General features: G+C 41.4%; 1 protein-coding gene across 2 annotated transcripts in view; it reads left to right on the top strand.

Moving 5' to 3' along the window:
• Nucleotides 1-24,735, top strand: part of TMEM132B (transmembrane protein 132B) — a 247,000-nt gene that overhangs the window by 196,840 nt on the left and 25,425 nt on the right. For both annotated transcript variants that reach the window (XM_086623473.1, XM_086623474.1), the window contains exon 5: nucleotides 9,748-9,891. In XM_086623473.1, the coding sequence (XP_086479599.1) occupies nucleotides 9,748-9,891 (144 nt within the window). The remainder of the gene's footprint in view (nucleotides 1-9,747; nucleotides 9,892-24,735) is intronic.

The following is a 24,735-nucleotide window of genomic DNA, read 5'->3' as shown; positions in this document are numbered from 1 at the left end:
GTCACTGATATTTGGTTTGCTGCACAGATGAATTTCAGTTAACCAGCCAATAAATTAACTGTTTGAGGTGTTGCATGCTCAGTGTTTACTTGTTATGCAAAAAGGCTATTTAGTAGGAAAGATGTAGGAATTGGTATTTAAACTGTACAGAACCAACAGCCTGAAGACAGCAGGTTTGAGTGTAACTTCACTGAAAAAGCATCAACCTAGGACATTGGGAATAGGGACTCAGTTTCTTGATCTGTCACTGGCCTGGTGGGATTTCTTCTGCCTCCGTTATTGTAGCTGTATAATGAAGATAACTGTCCTGTTGTCCTTGGCAGAGCTGAGAACTGTTTTTGAAGTATTGTGGAAAGACAAGATACTATAAGGAGTAATTTAAATAAATCATTCAATATGTAATATTTAGAACAGATGAAAGAGAGACAGGGGAAAAGATGAAAAATTTGAATAGTTTGATCCTGATTTCACAGGACTTTTACATTTGTGTTACTTCATGGTCTTTATTAGAATTACTCCCTCTTGCACCAGTCTAGCTGAGAGCAGAATCCAGTCACTCTCATTTTGCTCACAGGATCTTAAAACGTTCTTTAGTTTAAGGGACTATGGCTCCTAAAAGCTGAGGGACTCTGGAAAAGTTCTGATGTTCTGAAAGCAGTGGTTCAGCTTTTGAAACACAGATGATATTGTCCAAGCTTGCAGGAAATAAATACACTGCACAAGAGTTCACTGAGAAATTCAATCATGAAAACAAAAAAGGGATTTCATTCTGAACTTGAATAAAAAAGGGGTTGTTCTTTATAAAAGTTGATCAAAAAAAGTAATCAGACATAGGGGCTTGTCAGAACAAGGCAGCTTTTCTGAACAGGTACAAGGTGAACAGACTGAAAAATTAAATTAAGAACAAAATGCAAGCCAAGAAGGAGCAGAGGAAGGAAGAAAAAACCTCCAGTAGTCCTTAGATCAGTCAGAAGACTCTCAAAAACTAACCTCAAATAAATCAATGTTGTTCTTTGAAAAAATTCACAATCTTTAATTTTGGCCTTTTTTTTTCAAAAGAAAATATTGTCAAAGGTGTCTTTTTTATGCTTTTTGATTTTCGTCAAGAAACTTCTTTTCCCTCCTTGTCAAAAAGTTTCCAGGCAGTTCTAAACACAGGCAGGAGACATATTCTGTAGTGTTTGCTTTAGTAGAAAGTAAATGTTGAAGACTAGAAAGGCAACACTTCATTGAAGGGGAGTGGCAGTGCAAGGATGAGCAGTGTACAGTTTGTGGATGCTCCCAAAATCAGTGAATAAAACACTAGAAAGCTCTGAGTGTGCAAAGATAGTAAAGCTGACCCCTGCACTGGCCACAGAGATGTTCTCCTGCTTTTTATTTTCACTGCATCAAATACAGCAGTAGGCAGCTTTATGAAGTGAAGTAGATAACAGGCATGGTTGTATCATCTGTGAAGTCCATGTCACAGTAGGAAATGTGCAGTGGTGTAAAAATTGTTAGAAGTACTAGGAGTAAAGGAGCTAACACTAATGTATAGGTACTGATTGTTTATAATTTTGAAAGCAGGAAGGGATAGAGTTTCTCTCCCCTAATTCTAGACATCTGAGCCCTTTGATAGGCAATGGAGAGAGATAAAACTTCCAGAGTGTCATTTATGCGGTCCGAAGACATGTGCCTGAGACAGAAACTGCCGGAGAATGAATCACGCACCGCAGGCACTTTGGGAGGAGAATGGCCTTTCTGCGGGAGAGCAGACAGGGAGAAACAGCCTGGTTCCAAAGCGTTCGCTGTCTGAAAAGCCAGTTCTGCAGCAGCGTGTGTATATGCTTTACATCCCAGAGTAGTCAAATGCAAGCTCATGAAGTGACTTAAATAGGTAAAATAAGTAAGTACAGCAGTCTGGTCCTGACAGATAAGACAGACCATCTTCAAGATAAAAAACCAAAATCTTATTTGGTAAGAGATGGATCTTTCCTGTCAGACCCATGGTCTTCAGAAAGTGGTATCCTCCTTTTGCAGGACGATGAATGTGAGCATCTAGTAGATCTCTGTTTCATTTTAAACTCCATAATGCACTTCGCAAATATAGTTAATAAGTATATGCATCTAGCTCTGTCCAGAAAATACAGTTCTTTATTGAATTTACTTGGTGCATTTTGAGCTCTGAACTTACACCAGTGTTTGAACTATGCTGAGGAAGAAGATATAAAATCCACTTCTGAACCCCCCGTCTAGTAGATGCTAGACACCTGTCTTCTATCAGGGAATTTCAGAGGACTTTGCACAATGTCACAGTTGTTTTCCCATGTATCTTTTTCTGCTCAAAAATACGTATTCTTAAGCCGTAGCCACTCTGTGAATGGCTTAATGAAGCAAGTCACCGTGTCCGAAGCAGAAGGAGAACCTACACTCCTTCCATCCTGCAGGATGTTGGGAAGTCGTGTAGACATGCTGTAATTAATTTGTGTATTCTCCTATAGCATTAAACAGCTGTTATTACAGAAGGACATGGATTTCTGCCCAGGTAGCGCTCATGGTAGGAGATGAGCACACAGATTGCGGCAGTAAACTTGTGTGATACTCAACCTTATGTTTCAGTGTCTGTAGTTTTGCACTTGTGAAACTGAAGCCTTTTTAAGCCAATGAGTTGCCAGCTCTCCTGTTGCACCAGTGGCATAGAATTTCCTCCAGAAAACCCTCCTTCCAGCCAGCTCCAAAAGAAATTGTGATGGCTAGGAAAGGTATTAGAGAAGTATCTGAAAGAAATTCTTCAAAATGGCCATCCACAATGTTGTTAAATGTTATGAAGTCTGTGGGACAAAGATACAGAGCCAGAAAATTGGCTACTATTTGTACTCAAGTGAATCCAATAGTTATGTTCCATAAACTAGGCAAAATGTGGCCTCCCTAGATTTTTCTGTGGAAAAAGCAATGCCTTTGAGGAGTGTTCGTATTATTATTTTATGGCTATTTGAAAACAATCATTAGTGTATCAGTTTGTACTGAGGCTCATGTAATTGCTCTTGAGTAGACACCTCTACTCGCTTTGTATCCTCTTGAATTAGGGAGATATTTGATTTCAGTTGGAGGTGACCCACAATTTTATTGAGTCAGAATGTGATTGTGTTTTTCTGGAATAAAAAGGGAAAAAACAGCATCTTTAAATGAACTGTGATGTTCCAAATATGCTTAAAAATGGTTACCAGTCACTTACTATTGAGAAGAACTGGCACAAGTCTGTCAGATGAATGCTCAGGTACTGTACAGATCTCTAAATATAGTGTAAATTCCAGTGTGACTGACTGGCAGAGCTCAGCATACCTTTAAGCAACTTTAGATCCAGTATTTCTTCGTGTAATAAAAGGTCCTGAAACACAAGCTGGGAGCTCTTGGTGTCTGTTCTCTGTGCGGACAACTAAAATCAGATGTGTGATAGTTGCTCTCCAGCTGTAAGAATTTCCCATTCCTTCTACCTCAGGTATGCACTTCAGAGTAATTGTGTCGTGATGCTTAACACACCAGGTTTGGAGAATAAACTCTACTGGGACATAATGGGCTGAAGTGAAATAGCATGAGTGCAGTCTCAGGAAAGGTCTTTTGCTCATGCAGAAGGCACTGGTACTTAGCTGAGACAGTGGAGACTGCCTGACAGGTTGCAATTACTTCTGCCAAGTGCACCAGGCTGTGTTCTGAACCTTTGCTTAATGGGGGCAGATCTGTTCTGAGTTATAAAAAATAAAATAATACTGCCTCAGGTCATAGATATGACAGTATCTGTGCTTCTAATCAGGTTTCACCTTCAGCAGCAGGTTTTGCTTATTCATCCTACATAAACCTCAAAATGAGCTGAATTTCCTTCATAAAAAAACATGGAAATGGAATAAATCTCAGCTTTCATTTCCACGAACTCTAAGACAGAATTACCACTCCAGCTGATCGTGTATGCCAGGTACAACTCTGCTAAGATAAGAGCTTCCTTCAGTGTATCGGTGTAGAGTTTATGAAATAAGATTCCACTTTTTCACTTTTATGAAATAAGATTCCACTTTGGAGTCTCCGTATCATGCGTTTTTTGTGCTATAGCAAATTGTTTTTGCAGCACAAACTAATATACATCTAGAATAATATTCAATTAGGCTAATAGTTGCTACTTACATTGTTCTGTAAGAATTGGTGATTAGGAGCTTCTCTGTATGGTTCAATCTACATTAATTAATTTCTCCTCCAGAATGTATGCACCTGCCTGTTCTTCCTTTGGGATCCCAATATGAAGTAAAGCTATTATGCAGGTAAACAAAGGAGATAAAAGGATGACCTCTAACTTGGACACGATAGCCTGCAGTATTTGTGATTTGCCATCTGTCATAACTGATCACTCCTGGTAACGATATGCTGGGTAAGAAGCTGAAATGAGGAAACAGCTGGAGACAGAGGAAGGTTGGAAGGGAGCGGCCATGGCCTTCTAGCAACACGTGTGCTTGTCAGGGCAGGAGGACTTGTGCGTGGTTACACTTCAGACCCCACTCTGATGCCTGAAAAATTGGTGAACAGTTGATTGCACAAATGGGTCCACTGAAATGATGTTTAGGGAACAGGGAATTAGCTGTTGGTCGGCCCTTTATTAGGACTTGTAATGTCACTCCTTTCACACACACAGTGTCTGCAGACCTGAGGCAGGTCCTGGGTAGGCAGGATTGCCAGTGCAGCCTGCAAATGACGACTGCTCAGCCATCTACCAAAGCAGCTAGCAGTAGTCCTGCTAGCATTCCTGTGGGGCCTGGCTCCTTGGCATGACGTGGACTGACTGTGTGAATGTAGGGAGGAAAAAAGGTCAAGGAATCATAGAATTATAGAATGGCATAGGCTGGAAGGGACCTCAGACATCATCTAATCCAACCTCCCTGTCATGGGCAGGGACGCCTCTCAACTAGACCAGGCTACTCAAGGCTCCGTCCAACATAAGAACAACATAAGGTCTTTGCAAGATTGTTTATGTTTTCTGATGTTTCATAAACACATAATCCCAGTTGTTTGCTCTCAATGTTGGGTGATAAAATGGGGTATCTTACCTGATATAATGGTGGAAAATATAAATGGCTTTCTAGCAACCAGGCTTCATTAATATGTATTGGAAACTTAAAATGGTATACAGCTATGAGGGGGAAAAAAGTACCGAGTTGCTTTGGATTATAATAATTTCAGCAAAGCATCTAATTTATATATTAAGCTTGCTTAATGGACTTATATTGCCTTGCTCTTTGATCCAAAGAAAAAGGTGGTGAATAATTTATCAAATAAAAAACCTCCCCTAGCCCAGCCCACATGTCACAATCTGCCCTATAATTTACATTTTTAAAGAGGTGCTGTTTCCAGGCAGGAGAACCGGTTCCTAAAGATTCCTTCTAATATTACAAATGCATTTTCACAAGGTACACTCTGGGGAGAAAAATAATAATGAAGGAATGCAATTCTGCAGACACATATTTCAGCTCTATGCCTTCTTCACTAAAGACAGTCATCTCAACTAAATGCCAAAAGGCATTTAGCTGTAGCATTTGTCAGTGGAATAGGGTTGGCTTTAGATTTCCCTCCTGATTTTCAATTGAGTGTTTATTGGGTTTACTGTACTGTAGCATGTTTTGTTAACCTCTAAAAAAACACATCCAGCTTGTGCATTAATCACAAGGATGATATCTGTCATGGTAAACTGGGTTGGCGTGGGGCTTTTGTGCCCTGCCAGACTTAGTGGAAAGGATGCTGGCAGCTCTCAGAGGAGCAAGAAAGATATGCTGGTGGCTTTGGGCTGGGGTCTAGATAACCTGCGTCCAGCTTCTGGCTCCTCAGATGGTTTCTTGTGAGACACATAATCTATTTCTCCATGTCTTTATTTTTCAAACAGATCAGAGGGGGAACTGTGTCATGTTGGCTCACAGCAGCTGGGTGAGCTGTGGTAGGGTCACGTGCCTAAGGAGGATTTAGGTCAGTGTGGCGTTTTTTAAAGCCTGATTATTGGGAACTTTGTGCTTGGAGTTCCTCAGTTGGTTCATGTCTGAGTCATTCCTCAGTAGTCCCTGCTTCTGGTCACATACATGGGTAACAGCAGTGTGGGTGATCACAGCTCTATCATAACTGGATGTGTCTCCCATTCATGGTTCCTTCACATTTGTCCAAAGCAATGAGTTGTCAAACATTTACTACGGCTGTGAGCAGGGTTTATTCATATTTAAATAAAGCCATTATCCTGGCCTTGAGTTTCAGTAGTTTTCTGCTCTTCCTCTTGAGTATTTCTCTCAGTAGTGCCATCTAATCAGCTTTAGGTTTTAATTAAACAGCTGTCATTTGCTTCCTAGTTCTGTTGCGACCTGATGTTGTATTAAATTTTAATTTAGCCTAGGCTGGATAAGAAGTAGATTCCTTCAGACAACAAAGAAACACTATTAGCAGGTTACAGTTGTAATTAAGAAGAACTCTGCTGAAGTGCTAATGCATTCAGGTACAGAGAAGGAGCTGGAGATAAACCCGCACATAATTATTATTCAGGGATAGCGCCTGCAACATGAATGTGTAGCTTTCACCTGGGCTGCTTGAATTGAAGGTTTTGGTCAAGATCTGGCAGGTGAAACCGTTGACCAAGAAATAGGAAGGGATTCTCAGTTTTTCACCTGGGACATGCAGCATCAGCAGTTAGAGGTTTGTGCTGGTGGTCCCAGGGTGTTGTTCCAGATAGTTTCACTGATGCTGTGCCACGCGGGAGGACCTGCCTGTGTAAATCAACATTATTACCCTTCTCTGCATTTCAGATGCTGTTAGTAATAACCAGCACAGGTGTCTTAAACTCAGTAATGCTTTTTGTCTGCAGTAAACCCTACCATGGAAATATAACACAAGTCTAACAGAATTTAGATGAAATGCTGTTACTTGTTGAAGATGCACTAAAAAAAAAAGTCTGTTTATAAACCTAATGGACAGTCAGTTAGTCCAGTTCTGCCTTCATATTTCTTACTCAGAGGAAATATATTTTCTTCTGTCTATAAATAGCCAGCTCTTAAAAAGGTCTTTACACAGCCTATTATACTTTTGTGACACTCAATCCAGGCATCAGGCATCTGAAATATTGATTTATATAGTAGAATTGCTTACCAGTGAAGTGCAGTTTTTGTGAAGCAGCACCAGCTAATTAGCACAGTGGGTACCTGTACACGCTGGGAAGGAGGCAAGGTCCAGGACAATGCTTGTGTCAAGAGTAGGACGAGCATATTTCAGAGCACCCACAAATAGCAGGGTCACGAGGTGTCTGTTCTAAGACCTTTTCTCTTATGCTCATCTTCACAAGGAATTTCCTAAAGGAATGCAAATGTCTATAAACTTTGCATTATCCTTCAGACGATCCAAGTCTGACTTCAGCTTGGTAGCTAAGCAGCATCTGAAAGTTAAAAGGAAGCAAGAGGTTTTGTTTATCCTTTGTCACACATGAGGGTCAACATAAGGGTGGTACAACAAACAGTACAAAAACCGAAGGGGAAGTTAGTTCAGGCCTGTTGAGAACCTTGTTCCAAGTCCACTGAAGTCAAAATAAGACTTTCATCTATGACTCAGCAGGGCTTTGGATCAGACTGTGACTGCACACAAGTGCCGCCTGCCCCTGACACGCAGGAGTTACACAGCTGTGCTAACAGACAGTGGATTTGGAAGTAGAATTAGTCACGTGTTTGTCGTTTGTGACCTTGGCAAAAATGCTGTTTCCCTGATGCTCTGAAGAAGACTGACTGGTTGAAGAACAGCTTAGAAATAGCATACTGGCAAACTGCTTCTTGGGAGTGTTTTGACACAGGACCACCATGCCTGCATCGTGTATCTGGTATATGTTTATATGGGATTGATGGCTTAGGATTGATGGGATATTTGCTGTTGGTTTGGTTAAATCTAACCATCTCTTCTCTGACATACTTGTAGATGAAGCATCCTCTGTTTCTCTTTGTCTGTCTTATACAACCTCTTTCCACCTGAGGTGCAGCTAATAATTTTCTTTCACCTGACAGTGCATTTTCTTCGTAGTTTTGTTCAGATCTGTCTTTGTAAAGGTCTAACAGTTATTCTTTCACACTTCCACTTTTGTCACATGCTTCTCTCTTTCCCAGTGTCCCTCCCTCATGGATGGCAGCTAGTTACAAATGAGCCCATTCAGCATAAACAAAAACTAGACAGTCTTTTACTGTGTAAAACATCTGGTTTGTGCCTCGCCAAGAGCAGAACAAAAGCAGTATATTTATTTCATGAGGTATTATTCAGAAAAGCATCTCTATTCAGGACAACACTTAAATGCTTAAATCATGTTGAAGCCTAAGTGTCGAGTTGAGCACGTACTTTTAGTGCTGTTCTGAACAGAAATGGACTCGAGTACCTGCTTAAATGCTTTTCTGGAACATGACTGCCCATGAAGCTCTAGTAGACTATATTAGTTAGCTGGCACTAGTGATATTAGTACTTCAACTCATTTAATTCAGGGTGCTTTTTGTAGAAGTTTCCCGATATTGATTAATAATACATCTTAGTTGCAAGTATTTATTGGTCTTCTCCAGCTGTCCTTAGCTTGTGGTCAATGCCTATTATTTTCTATCAATCTAGCTAGCAGACAGAAGCAAATGATAGTGAATATATCTCCCTATGCAAGCTGCCATGAGATTTTTCACTAAAATCCATTTCTTCTTCCACCAATTCTAATAATGGAATTTAAAGTTAGATTAGTTTGAAGCAACTTTTTTTTTTTTTTTTCCCCCAACTGGCAAGCAATTAGTTTTATGGAAGTTGAGAAATGAAAAGCGGATTGATTCAAAGCAGTGTTTGCTATTGCAGGCTTTTGGAGAAGGGCGAACTGCATCTCTGTGAGAGCACAGATCGTTCCTTGCCCTGCACGCGTGTCAAGTTTGGGGTCTGCAGTAAGCACTGCTTAAGCAGAGACAAGCTGCTCTCAAGGTCTTTGGAGGCTGTTCCCCTCCAGTCTGCATACCTGCTTACGCAAGGCAGGGACCTCTGTAGCAACTCATTTGGAGTAATTAATCAAACTGCAGCCATACTGAGGCACAGAGGAAGGCTGTGTTAATGGAGTCATTAGAGTGGCAGCACTGTGAATTCATCAAGATTAGAGATAAATGTGGTAAAATATCTGTAGGTGGGATTTTGATGGGGAAAGATTAAAAAAAAAGTATATGGAGAGCATTGCTTAGTTTGTAATACCCTACCTCATGCTTAGTTTTTCTCATCATGAATTTATGTCTTGAAAAGGGAAAATGGTCAACTTGCAACACTGTTAGCTGGAACAGTAAGAAAAAAATGCTGTTATTGTAATGCTTGATAATAATTTTCCAAATCACGGACATGATATGGGGCAAAGGAGTGGGAAGACTTGTTGACATCCTCTGGAGATCATACCTGAATAGCACTGTAGTTCTGCCAAGCTGCAGATGTGCTTTAGCACGTAATTGCATTACAGATTTCATTGCCACAGCAGCCAAACCCGTAAATGAGCTTAAAAAGGGTAAATCATATGTTTGTCAACACCAAAACTCAATGGTCCAGGTGCAACTTTTGGCTTAGAAACTTGTTGAACCATTGACTGCAGGGAGCCCGAAGAGGGTGTGCAAGGAACCCGTCAGAGGCAGCGTTTTGGTTGATCAGTCCGACCCCTGCAGCATTCTCATGGTTTTATGCTTCTCTAACGCCCATCTCTCGTTTGTGTGTGTCATACAGGACACGGAAGTCCTTAACACGGCCATTCTGACCGGCAAAACGGTGTCTGTTCCAGTCAAGGTAGTTGCCGTGGAGGAGGATGGGTCCGTGGTTGATGTTTCGGACTCCACCGAGTGCAAATCAGCTGACGAAGACGTCATAAAGGTAAGGCACCCACATGAGGCAGAGAATGGAGTTTTCACCCTTTTCTCCTCCAGCACCACCATCTTGGGACCCAGCGCACATTCAGGATTACATCAAACTGTTGTTTTACAGTCATGGCTGTTTCTACAGTGGCGGGTTGTTTCCACTGCGCAATGAGGAGAGTGGTATCCAGAGGTCACGCAGGGTTAGCACGTTTCCATAGGCTGATGTGGAGCCATTTGAGCTGGCGTGTTCCATATGGGAGAGAGGGCCAGGGATGCTGAAAGAGCGGTCCTAGTCTTTTGTCGCTGGCCAGCCCATGCTTATGAGAAAGAACATGTCTGATACATCCCACTTGGGAAAAGTCAACTCCCCATACAGGGGTCTTTGTTCTGTGTGGCTTTTCTGCGTCCATTATTTAATAGTAATAATGGACTATATTGTAACAGTGCACAACAAGGTCTCCTACATGCTTCTGACGGCATCGCCTGCTTTCCAGGCAGGGATTTCTTATAAGCAAAGATACGGAACTGTTCCAAAATCTGGAGGAGCATGACAGAGAATAGCCAATAACAACCATATTGCAACAATTCTTAAAATGAGAGAGCTGGGAGCTTTTAGACAATATTGTGCTTTTTAAAAAAAAAAAAAAAAAAAAGTTCAACTGATTCTCCCTCCCTGACATTGAGATGAAAATAGCATTAATGTGACTTCATCAAGACATGGACTGTATGACTTCTGACACCATTGTGTGGCTTTCAGCTTTTAGCTCATTATTATTTTTAGGCATAAAAGAGGTACTTTTGAATATCTTTAATGGGTATCTTTTTTTTTATTATATGATTTGGGAGTGATTTTTTCTTGTTTTGAATAACTTAAGAATTAACTACAATGAATTCTGTATAGGGGTGGGGTTTTTAGTATTTTTTATGAGTTTCTTAGGATAGTCCTAGAAAGATAGTTTCTTTGTCTCGATTCCAGGAAAGTGCAGTATATTATACATAATTGCTATAAAAATCAGGTAGTATAGTCATCCTTTTTGCATACAATAATCTTGTAATCTGTAGATCTTATTATAAACTCTCTCTGTAGCTTTCAAGAAACAAGTTCCTCATCATATTCTAGCTATCAATTGTGTCATGTGTGAATGTATTCCAGACCTGAGCACTTGTTTAAGTTTTCTTCAGATTGCACATGAACCCACATCCTACACCTGTGTACTTTTAGCCTATTATTCTAACCTTTTTGTAGATAAGACAGCAAAGGTCTCAATAGATAGCTTGCATTTGTCAGATAAATTTTCATCTTCTTTAGCTGGCTAAAGAACTGCACACAGCAAAGCTATTTATTTTGAAGATGATATGATGAAACAAAAAATTCATCTTCGTTTTTTTTTGAAAACTCTGAATAAGCTTGTTACCAATTTTTGGAATAAATCACATCCTCTGAACCAAACAAAATTTCAATACATTTTAGGTCCAACAACAAAGAAATTCCTTTGCAGTTCAAGAGCTTACAGGGCAACTGTACATTTTGTAGATATTTCCTCTTTCTGAGACCTACAGGTAGGTGAAAGATGATATCCCTTTGATCCTAGGTAGCTGTAGGAAAGGCAAGATGGGTTTGGGCACAAGCCTCAGTCAGGCAACCTCTACTTGCTTTCATCTTTTTTCATTAATGTTTATCTGCATTTAACATGAAGGCAAATCATTCATAAATAAGATCTGAGTTATTGGGCAGATGCAGGAAGTTGGTAGCTTGGGGCTTAGTTACACAATAATGATGCCCAGCACTTTTCAGGCCCCAAAGCGTTTTGCAAAGGACATCAGTGTAATGCTCCCTTTTCATAAAGTGACTGTTCCAGTGTTTAGCCTCAGCCAGGGGTGGAATGGGTCTCCCGAGTCTCTAGTCTGTGCTCTAGTTTCTGTATTTTCCCTTATATATCAGATAGGGAATGAAAAAATCACATTTTCTTTTTCTGGAAACCAAATTTTCTTGAAAGTCCTTACCAGAAGGAACATGAATGAATATCTTTGTTTATGACTAATCTAATTGTCAGAGGAACAGACTAGCTTGATAAATGTTGCTGTTCTTTTTTTTCCCCGCTGTACCATACAGCTATTATCTGATCAGTGGCTATTATATATCAGTTGATAAATATGAACAATGAATTGTTCATATTACAAACTCAAGCACCAAGTTACATATCATCAACATATTGCTGAGATTGTCTTTTCTTTGCACTTCAGAAAACCAGAGCCAGGTCTAAAAGATGGTGCATGTGGACTTTTGTTTCTGTTAATTGAGTTTCTAGTATTTCTAGCACATGCTGTAGTTAGAGAATACTGGACTGACCCAAATAGGAAAAAGTCAGGAAAAAGACTCTCATTCCTCTTCTCCTAATAAAATTAGTATCAGAAACGTTAGGGAGATGTTGCATTTCAAAACATTGCCCGTCTAAAGTCTGTTTAGTTCAATCAGCAGTTGTCCATACGGACATCCTGTCAAAGCTGGGCATGAAGTTGTTCTGGTTACCAAATTTAAAAGGTCCACTGAAGCTGGCAACTAAATAAGGCTTGACATGACCTCTGTGAGCAGAGACAAGATTTCCAGTTGCAGCTGTGGATTTATGCACTTCAAGAAAGCAAAGCTCTTGCCCTTTGACCATCTTCCTTTTTTGCTTTGTCAAAACGGGTTGTATTTCTAGGTGGAATTAGATCTGCTCCAAACCACCTTCAAGTTGTCCTCCCATTCCTTGCAGTGATCTAGATAGAGCCGACCAAAACACAGGCCAAAACTCTGGACAGGTTTTACAAGATTTGCACTGTAATTCCTCTGGTTTTTTGGTAGTGACTAAGTTGGTATAAATCAGGTCTGCATTTGACTGCTGTGTGGAATTATTTGGGTAACAAATAAGACAATGCCTCTGGGACTTTTTCCCAGACCTGATACCCACCTCTCTAATATATTGACTAATGAACAAAAACAAGAGGTCTGAATGAGGTCTTCGCTGAGTTCATCTGGCTTCATCCTGGTGATATAGGAGTAAAGTTATTTTTGTGAAAATCACAGCATCCTCACAATGGATTTTAGTCACAAATTACTGAGAGGTGCCTTCAGACTGAATGCTCTTCAGGCATAATTTTTTAACTGGAAATATATGTATTGGTTGCAAGATTGAATCCATAGCGATTAATTAGCTGAGTTAAAATTTAGTACAGGGTTTATGTGCCTATATTTTTTCAGAAAAATGCATATTCCCTTTACAAGCCCCTTTGGTAAATTCAATATTGACTTTGCTTCCAAATTTGTGTTGCCTTTTCTGTATAGGTCATACTGCTAAACCCTCTAATAAGAGTTGTCAGGCATTTTGGATGTAATTGCCTCATCTTAAGCTTCTTTTCACTGTTAATTCCGCCTTTATTGTTTCTTTGTAATTGGAGAGATATTCATATTCTTTTGGGCAGAACAGAGAGTGTTGCATTCTTAACCTTTTATTTCTGTTTAACGGCTAATGATTTAATAGACAATTAATGAGATAATTCTTTGATCACTGCTGTAACACCATTATTTTCAATTAAGACACAGTGAATTGAATGTAGTTTAAGTAAAAATAGACTTTGTCCCTGGCTATTACATATTTATACAAAACGTGCTTATCCGGGCAGCTACTTAGATATCACATGGATATAAAAACTGCTCAGAGATGGTCAAATAGATGTATGATGCACAAGTGATTTATTTGTAGGCAAGAGAGATGAATGTTTCCTATTCTGAGACATACATTCCCTCAGCCTGACAGCTTAATAGCTTCCCAGCAAGAGAGTACCTCAGTGCACATTTTTCAAAGCCCACCTAATTAGTGGTAAATATAATGAAACACACCTATTACTTTTTGACCTTGCATTTTCTGACCTTAGCGTGACTTGATCCTCAAAGGAATCTCACAGGTAAACTTGCTCAGTTCAGCTCCAGTCCCTGATCCCTACAATTGCTGGTCCCTACAGTTGCACATAGGTTGGAATACTGACCAACCGTTTTAACTTAAACTGGCTACCCTTTTAAAATTTTTTGATGGAAACATGACTGTAAGTCAGTGAAACTCGTGTGCTGATTTCAGTGTTGAAAAGGAACATTTAATGCTGTTGGCATTTGAGGGAAAAGATTGGCTTTATGATTAAGGCATTGAAATGCTTCTCAGCATTAATTTCCATATCTCTTGCTGATTTCCTGTGTGACTGTGGGTAAATCACTCATTTCCCTTGGAATCTCGCTTCCTTATCTGCAAACAAAGCAGAGAAATACATCCGTTTCCCAGCCTCAGCCTGCCTTATGCAGTTTCTGAAGCTACTGTTGTCTCTAAATGGACAAAATCCTTATCGTCACTAGTGTCTCATTAACTTCAGTGGTCTTCTGCCAGAGACTCAATTGAAGGACTTCTCTCCCGGTGTCCCACTTTTCCTGCAAACCACAGCTAAACAGGGTTGTGAAGCTGAAAAGAAAGAAGTGGTGGAAAATTCATAGAATTTATGCACAAATTATTCAGCTACTCTGGTAATACACTGAGAGATAAAGGAGCTGTAGGCATGGTGGGATGAACCTTTCTATATGTATGCTGAACCATGGGGCCTCAGTCTAAACAGATGAGGAAAAAAAAGACGTGAAGAAAAAGATTAAAGCAGTGGTACCATGGGAAGGACACCCTTTGCTCGTCCATGCTCTCAGGAACTGTAAGCACTGCTGAAGTTTTGCAGACCTGTTACAGAGGGTTTCACTTGCTCCCCACTGGCCTTTGAGCCATAGTTAGAGGGGAAACAAAGAGTGAGACCAACATCAGTGATGGAGAAAACACCTTGAGATGGTTGTACTACAGAGAGAAGTCTAACCTGAGGTGCTTTGACACAGTCAGTCTTTGCAGCTGCTTAGGAGCTCCAAGCAAGGTCCAAGCAGGTCCAGGCACTCCGTTTTCCTCCCTGTAAAAGTGCCTTTAAAAGCCTGAACTGTAGTAATTTCACATGAAGAAAAATTCTGAAAACATTGTAGTTACGTGGTAGTCATAAACATCACCCACAAAGCAGCATCAAGTGAGGGAATTATAATGAGGACAGCTTCTTAGTCCAAATGTTTATCTCGGTAGTGTACAAATGAAAGGGAGACAGCTGCCCAATTAATTCATTCTTAGATTAGTCATATTTTCATGTCCTTTGCAAGTTATGCAGAAATTGACTGATGGTTCAAACGAATCTCTGCAGTAATTCAGATGGCTTCCATGGAGTTACACCATGGACTAATTTAGCCTGATTTTTTTGTAACAGAAAGGGACCCCAGCTGAACAGAAGGGAGTCAGAGGGCCTCCTCCTGCCCAGTTCTGCCCACATGTACAGTGCAGTAGAAATAGGCTCAATGTGCCCAGGCAGAGGCACACATTAAGGACAATGGCGCTTCAGTAATACACCATGAACTCCGTCTGTGCAAGGATGCACTTTTCTTGTTAGCTTGCTAGAGGAAAGCACTTCAATGAATTATTTTTCACCTTTTCATAATTTCCTGTCTAATTATAATGAAAGTAAAATTCAAACTATTCCCACCCCCTACTTTTCTAACAGAAACCTTATCTTGAACTCTCCATAATTAATGTTAAAACAATAGAAGACCTAATTTTCCAGCAGCAGCCAGCTAGGCTTTATCTAATGTGCAGTAAAAATGCTGTAAGAAAGGCAGGAAAGGTAATAGCTGAATCTGAGGAAAGTTCTTCCCTTTTCCAGACAAAAAAGCAGATGGCGTGAGTGAGAACCTTGTTCAACAACCCTGGGCACAGTGATCTCTAACCCCAGCACAGGAACTGCTATGAGGAGCCATGGGGAAAAAAGCAAGGGAAAGGGAGGGATACTGCCGTTCTCCGATTTAGATGATATGGAATTTTGGGGAGCAATTCTTTGCTGCAGACTCACAGCACATTCTTGGGACAATTTACAGAAAGAAGCGCCTGCCTGGAGTTGTTAAATACGACTATTTATGCAGAAGCTCTGCAAACAAAGCCAGAGCTTGTAATTTGCAAATTCTGCAGCTGCTTTGCCATTAAAGTATGTGATCAAGAATGTAATGTACTTGTACATAAAGTGGAGCTAATCTTATTTCTCCATCTATCATATTTTTGAGTATCTATCACTACATTACCTAAGAGCTTTATTTTGTGGTCATTCACGCAGAAATTAGCTCACTCCAGGAGTCCAAACTCTTTCTAGAAGCAGTGAAAATACTCTCAACTTGTTTATATGATGGATTTATTTCAGCGCCAGTTGGTTATTACACAATTCATTTTGAACTAGATCTTATTTTTCAAGTGATCTTTTTCTTCACTGCTGCTGAATCGTTCAAGATTGACAGTCCTGGAGGCTTAACCACTCTGTCTTGCCCCAGAACTGGGGACAGCCCACAGGTTGGTGCTGTGGCAGGCAGCTGTTTGGCTGGAAAGCTTTTGAAGTGCGAATGTTTAATTCGGTGAGTCCGTCTCCCTGTCCATGCTGTCCTTTTAATCTCACCTGATTAGTGCCAGTGAGTCAGTATCATCAGCTCCATGAAATCAGCTGTGAACAACCTCAAGTCACTGTCAGCTTCATCTCCATCCATCTTTGGGAGCTGGAAGGTAACGGACTCTGCAGTCTATTACAAAGCCCCTGAAATAATGACTCCCCTGATGCCTGGCAGAGGCAAGAGGTTTATGGCAGTGAAGCATTCCTCAGCCGAACAGAAGGATTACTTAGGAGGCGAGGATTCTGCTTGGGACTAAGGAGTTCTGGTTTACCTCTCTGCTTTACTCCAGGCCTTCTCTGTGAAGCTGCTGTTCTCTGTCTCAGTAGTGCCACGGTGATGATAAGGATACTCCTGTCCCACAAGGATTTGTTGGCAAGAAATCTGTTGAAGGCTCTGCATCTTGTCTTTTGTATCTGTAGGCAGTTAGGCTGAAGTTAGAGCAATAGTTAAATATCATCGAGCTGCTTCCAGTTCATCAAACTTCTACATTAGAGCTTCTTACGATTTCTAGTTATTTTGGCCAAAAACCTCACCCTCTTTGCCCCCATACAAAGTTCATCTTTATGAGTCATAAGAGATAGGCAGGAGAGTACGGAAGATCTCTACAATATGTAGACTGTTGGATTAAGGGTTCTGCTTTTTGTTGAAATATCAGAGGCTCTGACATTCAGGTCACCAGATTCTGCTAATTAGTTTTCTAGTTAGACAAAGTATGATCAGAAAAGAGTAACATAGCCACTTACTGCATATTGCAGACCTATCTTAAAAAGCACTCTTGTTACACAGCAACAGGTTGAAATCTATAGTTTTACAATTGTGCCAAGCTAAAACTTTGGGTCTAGAATCATATTTGCACACAAAACAGCTCCGTGTATAGCAGTAACGATGCCAATGAAGCAATCTCACAAAACCACATATTGAAGAATTAATATTCTGTACACAGTACACATTGTACACAGTTTATAGCAAAATATATGTGTGTGTCTTCCTGAAGCTATTTTTAAACACACACAGAGTCTTCAAAGCCAGCTTGAGAAAAGAGTGTTTTGTCTGGGAGAGGATCCGTTAAGAACAGACCATGCCGACATGTGCAATTACACAGATTTCGGCAGAGATGCTTATGGTGTCTTCCAAGGGACCAGCTGCTGCTTCAGAGGAAGAAAACAATTCTATGGCGTAGCATTTGGCTGCTCCGAGAGCAGAAATGCAAAGGGCATGAATCCCAGTCCTGGGAAACAATCATTAGCCTGAACTGCGATATTGCGTCGGATAAACTCTGAATATTTTATACCGAGAGATGAACAGAGTAAACAGCTCAGTCCAGGCTCAGTAAAAGCAAATGCAGCGATAAGTAGCTGTTGTCGGGAGAAAATGACAAACTTCTGGAGGCTTTTTCTCCAAGTTCTCTAGGAAATTAACTCTGCTTTATAAACTTTAATGCAGCTGGCCATTTAAATATTTTAATTGCGGATGCACGAACCTCATGGATTCCGAGGCTTTTATACCTCTTGAACTATCATTCTGGCTGGGCAAATTAATTCAGATTCCCATTGTCATCAAAACCCCTGGGGCCAAAATGTGCTTTCAGCTGGTGTCATGCAACTGTGTGAAAGGCACTGGAGTGACAGAGGTGTTCCAGAGGGCAAAATGTGCTCCATGTGAAAGTTAAAACAGCAATTAGCTGTCAGCTACGGGATGAGAAAAAAGTCTTTATCTTCCGCCCTCTTCACTGATGTGATGGTTGAGAGAAGTGGGCTTGAGCAGCAAACGATGCTTTCTGGATGACATAGCATCCCACTTTAAACAAGCAATAGAGTTTTGGGCACTAAAGTACTTTAAAATGTACATACAAGGCTGAATCTTTCAGCCCACAAACCAGCTTTATTTCCCAAAAACTTTGTGCCAAGGCAGCTCAGTAGCACTCAGTGCACCCAGCAACCAAACCTTTGTGTTCCCCTGGCCCTGTGGGGCACAGGAGATTTGGAATGCAGCGGGAGTAGATGGTTTTGTGGCTTAACTTATCCACACCTGTGTTTTAGTAATGTATTCTGAGATGCATTCCCTTGGGATGCATAATTGGAGATGAGGATGGAGATGATGAGGCTGACACGCCACCATCATTTTGAAGTGCAGTTAATTTGTTTGACATAAAAAGCACCTACCATTGACAGTAACCAGCTTCCTTTCTCCTCTGTGGTAGAAGGCATTTTTATTCTTGCTATATTTTTAATTATTAATATTTTTGCATTCTCATCATACAGAATTGGAAATCAGAATGAATTTGCTTGGAAGAGTTTACACCAGAGTCTAATCCTGCTCTGACATTCTTCAGCATCCTCTACACCCACCTCTTTCTTTGCCATGTTTTTAAACTACAGCCTCCAATAGACATTTTTACAGAATTGGTTTATTCTGTCATTCCACAGGCAGCACAGTGAACTCCCACTGCTTTCATCTCCCATGGGCTCTGGAGCTATGGAAGGGATGGGCTCCATGTCAGGCTGGACAGGTTACTGCTGTCTCATCAGTGGTCTGAAATGGGGGTGCAACTCCTGGGCACCTGCTCTTCTTCTCAAAACATGCCCAGAGCAAAGGTCTCTGGCAGTGACTGACAGGTTCACTGGGTGACATATTCGATTGGGAGATATCTTGAGACCCAGCATTTGTAATTAGCACGGGGAGACATGGTGTCCAGAAGAGTGACTGGTGCGTGGGTGGTTTTGCTCAATGGGAGCTGAGGGCAGGCTCTGTAAACACAACCGGCACTTTTAGAGGTGAAATCTTCTGCTTTGGTTCATCCACTCAAAACAGGAGAAAGTCAGAGCTTGCAGGTGCATCCTGACCAGTGAATGAGTAGCACTGCAAAGATGGAAGTCAGACAGAGCTATGCTATATATAGACGAATGTATCCCTGTATATAAAAGCCATGTGATGCACATTATAGATACTATACTGCTCACTCCTGTTCTGGTTTTGCTCCCATAGTAATTGTGCAAATAGCCACATTTACTGAGTGAGAGACTACTGGTGTGAAAAGCATTGCAGGATATGGCCTTCCAACACTGTAAAAATACATTTTAAAAGCCTGTAGTCAGCAGCTAACGAACTCTGCAGCTCCTTCAAAGGGAATTCCAGCCTGTTCCTGCTAGAGAGCACCTATGATGTCCTACAAGCTGAGCAACGCGGTCCTACCCTGGGCTGGAGAATAAAACCTCCCTTAAACATGAGCCCAGATCTGAAACCTGTCGTGAGCCAGAGGATGTATTGTGATAAGTTGGGAATAATGAGCAGAGACACGTGAACTCTTGCAAGTGTCAAGAAAAGGCTGTAAAGTGCATGGATACTTCATTGAAGAAGATTTGGGCGTTTATTTGAGTTGCACGCATTTATTATTTGCAGAGTACTGGCAATGTACTCGACCCTGTATAAAAGTGGTGTGGACACAGCGCCTACCCTACAGATCACACAGCTGAACACGAGTTACACAGGGCTTGCTACAATACAGACATTCCGGGAGGTAATCCTTTATTGAGCTCCTTGTACAAATATCCAGCGCAGCTTAGCAGTGAGGAGGGGAATGACATTACCCAGGGAACAGAGAACGGAGATTGCCCAGCAGGACTGCCAGCAAGGGGGGGTTCTTTGTTTGAGATGCATTGTCAGAAGTGATAAGTTCCTAGCAGGAAATGCTATCTCCTATTTATATACTTTATTTATTTGCTTTTTTCCAATCGCTGCTTCTGAGATTACTGTTTGGATTTAATTTGCAACTCCTCTCCGCTGACACTCAGGTTTTCTTCTGAAAATGTGAGAGAAAATCCTTAAGACTTCCTTAGATCTCTGACACTCAAGTTTATCCACTGCAGAGCAGAATTAATTTATGCCCTTCCTTATTGTTTTCTTTCTTAATTCATTTCTTTCCATAGAGCCTCAGCAAGCGCCAATTTTCCAAGCGAGTTTTTAATCGTCTGTGCCCAGCGTGATTACTGTCTTCCAATCTAGTTGCCATTTGATGCAATCAGTATTTCAGAATACAATGATTTTTCCCCCCCCCCCCCCCCCCAAAAATTGAACGCTACGTGGCCAGCTGATAACACTTGGCTGCAAAGAAACATAAAATACTGATAGCACTGTGTGAAAGAATATAACCTTTGATTGTGAGGTCTTCCCCAGCCAAGTGCATGAAGGTGATGTGAAACGGTTTTGTAAGATGGGCACAAAGAAATTTATTATTCCCGTAGTCCTAGCATAGGCTGGGGAGGCGGGAGGGAAGGAAGGAGAAGACGGGAACGCAGCGTGCTGAAGTATTTCTCACTGCTGGAATGTTTGCTTTGAAAGGGCCTTTCAAGAGTACGTGTTGCCAGGGGAGATTTTCTCTCCATGTCTTTTATCGCCACCCCACAAATAAAAGATTTCAATACTGGAAAACTGCAGATTTAAATAGGCACTGCCACACACAAGCTGTAGCCTGTTAAGATTTCCCCAACCTGTAGTGAGTTTGGCATGAGAGATTATCAGTGTAAAATGAGAAAATCCTTCCTTGGAGTAAATCCTTCATTGCTGTGTTTTTAAGCACATTTTGTCCTCTCTAGATGCCAAGCAAACATTTGCGAAATCACTGAGTAAAGCTCAGGACCTGAGTCCCATAAGCGAGGACAAAGTAACACTGGAGCAAATAAAGGGTAGAAGGGAAAGAGTGGCTGCGAATATGGGGCTGCGTTTTTCTCAGAGCAGCCTGCCAGAGTTGTGTCCTCCTCCTTCCAGCCTGTCCTGCCACTCCTCCGCCCTTAGCCCTCTCCTGCGGAGGTCCAGGGAAGCTTTTTGTCTCTTTATGCAACGTAGCACTGGGAGGAAACCACACGGGTGCAACTGGATCCTAAATAACTGCACTCAACCATGGTGAAATGGGGAAGATCCAGTCAGCACCATTACAGTGGAGAGCTGAGGTACTGGGAGGGTTCTCTTTTGTGCTATTCGTTTAATAAAGCACATGCCCACAACGTGTGGATGTTTCCCAGTATTCCTTGTGGATACCATGCAACGGTAGCTATTTAAGTCACAGCATGTTTGGTTTTTTTACAATGTTGTTGGTGAGTATGGTTGTCTAAAGTCTACTAGACAGCCATTTGCTAAGACCTTCTGTTCTTAGCAAACTTGACAGTGTGGCTTGTTTAATCGCCTTATGTTATTATTGATATTTTCATCTCGTGTAACTAATTTTGCTGAGGAAAAATGTATTATTGCCAACTTTGATCTCCTTAATTCTTGTAAGAAAATGCCTCCAGCTTCAGCCCATTTGAAGAACATACAGATGGTTTCGTACAGGAGCGTGACTCCTTGGAGAAGATTGCTGACATTGTGTGAGTGTCCGTAGGTCAGGATGGGAAGGGATCCTATTTACTGAGACTGAAGAGATTTTGAAGGTGGCTGCTGCTGCCTGTCTTTCAAATAATTATTTTTCTGTCTATCACTGGGTTCAGAAACAGCTGCAGCAAGCTCAGAGAAAAGCCTGAGGTACCTGGAAAAGAACTAAGGAATAGAAATTTAAGGTATCCTGAAAAGCAGGAATCATCCCTTCCCAGCCCCCTAACTCAGTGCAGGACATGGGTGTCACCTTGCCAAACCCCTTTGCTGTAGCTACAGCCACTGTTCATGTGCTGCTCTCCCAAAGGCAGAGGAGATACCAACTAGTGCCATTGTCCTCAGCTGAGTTGGCCTTTTTACCTCATCAGAAATGGATCCTTTGTACGAAACCTTCTCCATGGCTTCTGAAGTCTCCGGCAGTGCCTTTCAGGTACTGTAAAGTATGTGAGACGCAGCCTCTAGGTGCAGGTGTGTTTTCTAGATAGCAGCCTCTTGAGCAGCAGAGGAAACCAGAAGTGTGTTTTGGTTATTCAAGTTTGAATAAAGTCTTCACTGACTAATCCTCTTGAACCTGAGTGCATAGCTAGAAATGAAGTGGACTATAGACTGGCAGGGCAGAATATATCTGCCCAAGAACAGCCCTTAATGCTGAAGCAGTAAGTACAAATGTCTTGCATTGAACACGAGTTCACTAGAAACTGGTGACCTACACCATCTACAGAGGCTGTTGTGTTAGGCAACAAGGCAGGCAGCAAAGTGTAGAAAAGCAAACATCTTACTACCACAAAAAAAGTGTGCTTTTTCAAGCTAAATCAATAGGGCTACACCTGTGACCTGCATAAAACATGAAACTTTAATAGAGTTATTTCAGTAAACAGAATCTAATAGCCTTGGTAGCCACAAACCGGCTTCAGAGATGCCTGCTGCAGGGCGATGTCATGCTAGAAAGATGAGATTGTTGGCAGGCAGAAATAATTTCCTTTAAACTCATGAGCCCTCCTCGCCTTGAAAGTTCAAAGTATTTACATTTAAGGACCGTGTCAGTAGTGAGAACCCTTGTGTCCTCTTTCATGTTGTCCTTTAGCAAACAGAAAGTAAACTGGACATACAATACTCCCTGGTACTTGCCCCACTGGCCAAAGCGATTTTAATAGAAAGACTCTTTAGCCTTTGTCAAAGGTCAGTGCACGTCCAGGAAGGCGTCCTCTCTCCAGTGTGTCTGCAGGCAGAGCCCAAGCTGGGGTGTTGCAAGCCCAGCTGCTCAAGCAGCGTTGGCAGAGGTCACAGGAACATCATGACTCTGCCCGCTGCTGCTCAGTGGTAAAAGAGATCCCCTGGCAAGACAGGAGCTTTGGAGAAGAGGTTCCAGTTACTCTAGAAGCTGGAGAGATCATCTCTTAAAGGTGGTTTTGGTAATCCTTCCTTAGGTGTTGAAATTTCCACAGGCACGGGGGAGGCACGTCCCTTGTGGCTGTGCATCCCACTGGATCCGTCTTCTGTGCAAGTGTAGCAAGTCTTTTGGCTTTGAGACACTGACTGTCCAGCTCTTAAATGTCTCAAAAGGGTCATCTTAGGCCTTAGGTCATCACCAACATAAATTAAGAGGACGTGGTGATCCCACTCTCTTAAGCCCCTTTTGAAAGTCTTTATATGTGGAGAATAAAACAGCTAGGGGAAGCCACGTAGCTATAAGCCTGAAGAGCTTAAAGGGACAAAAATGAAAGAAGAGCTGAAAAGAAGAGCTGAAAGGGAAGAATATGAAATCTATCAGAGTACGAGGTGAGTGGACAGAAAAAAAATGTATGGCTATTGGCAGCAGGTGTAGTTAAAATCCCAAACAAAACTTCACTAAGCTCTCCTTTGCCACGGAAGTGGGAGATCGATGCAAGAAACTATTTGAAGATTTCAGGATGAAATAGGAAATGAAGCCACAGAGGAGGACATGACAGCTATCCTATAACAGTGTCCAAAGTGCACTTGCTGCATAAACTCTGTAAAAAAAAATAAATCCATGTGATGCCAGCTGAGAAGACAGTATGAAGAAAACTCCAAGATCAGTGAAGAAGAGAGGAAACATGAGTTTCTTAAAGAAAATAAAGGCAAAATAATCTTAAAGCCCTTGTGCTGATTTCCACAGAGTACAGAACCACGGTGTAGCACCCGTTGCCCTGCGGTAGGGATGCCTGGGATACAATATTAGTTGCGTGGGATTTATGTTCTGCTTGGGCAGAAATGTGACAGTCGTAGCACTGGGTTACATCATCCCTGTTTAATTTGTATGAATAGAGAAGGAAGTGTCTCCAGAGAACAGCAGTACAAAAGAAAAATTATGCATTAATTAAAAAAATGAGTTCTGTGCTTCACATTAACTTGGTTTTTGTAGCCATAGCAAGATAGGAGATGAAAGTCAGATAACAACCTCGGATTTCATGTGTGAGCAGTTTCTGTGTTTGTGCACAGAATACCTCATATCTGGGTTGCATCGCTCTGATTGTTCATCTAAGCATATCCCTCCGAGTAAGCCCGCTTGGGACCGGCAAGGTGGCTAAAATTCATGTAAAATCTCTGCTAGCTTTAAACGAGCTAGTGTGGGTCACAGCTATGGCGAAGAATTCATCTTGGGCTGACGGGCTTGAGCCTGCAGCACGTGTAATACGTGTAAAATTGTAACACGTTTTTACCAAAACCCAGGCTAACTCACGTACGGCTCGATCAGATACCTTTGCCACTGCTGTCAGCCTGCTTTGTATCCAGATTACCTAGCTGGTTTATTTCCATTTTGCTTTCCCTGTCTCTTCTTCTAGGGATTTTTCACGAAGCACCATCCGTGAATAATGACGCCATTTCTTTTCAGACACAATCTGGAATTATTGTAGTTTTTTTACATTCTCCAGGTCTCCACGCATTCCGTAGCTCTGTGTGTGTAACAACAGCAATAAACTCACCAAATCTACTGTCTAAACACCT

The sequence above is a fragment of the Tauraco erythrolophus genome, chromosome 19, assembly GCF_009769465.1.
Source record: "Tauraco erythrolophus isolate bTauEry1 chromosome 19, bTauEry1.pri, whole genome shotgun sequence".
Lineage (NCBI taxonomy): Eukaryota > Metazoa > Chordata > Aves > Musophagiformes > Musophagidae > Tauraco > Tauraco erythrolophus.
Note: the sequence above shows the minus strand (reverse complement) of the source record. Positions and strands in the feature narration are given on the sequence as shown.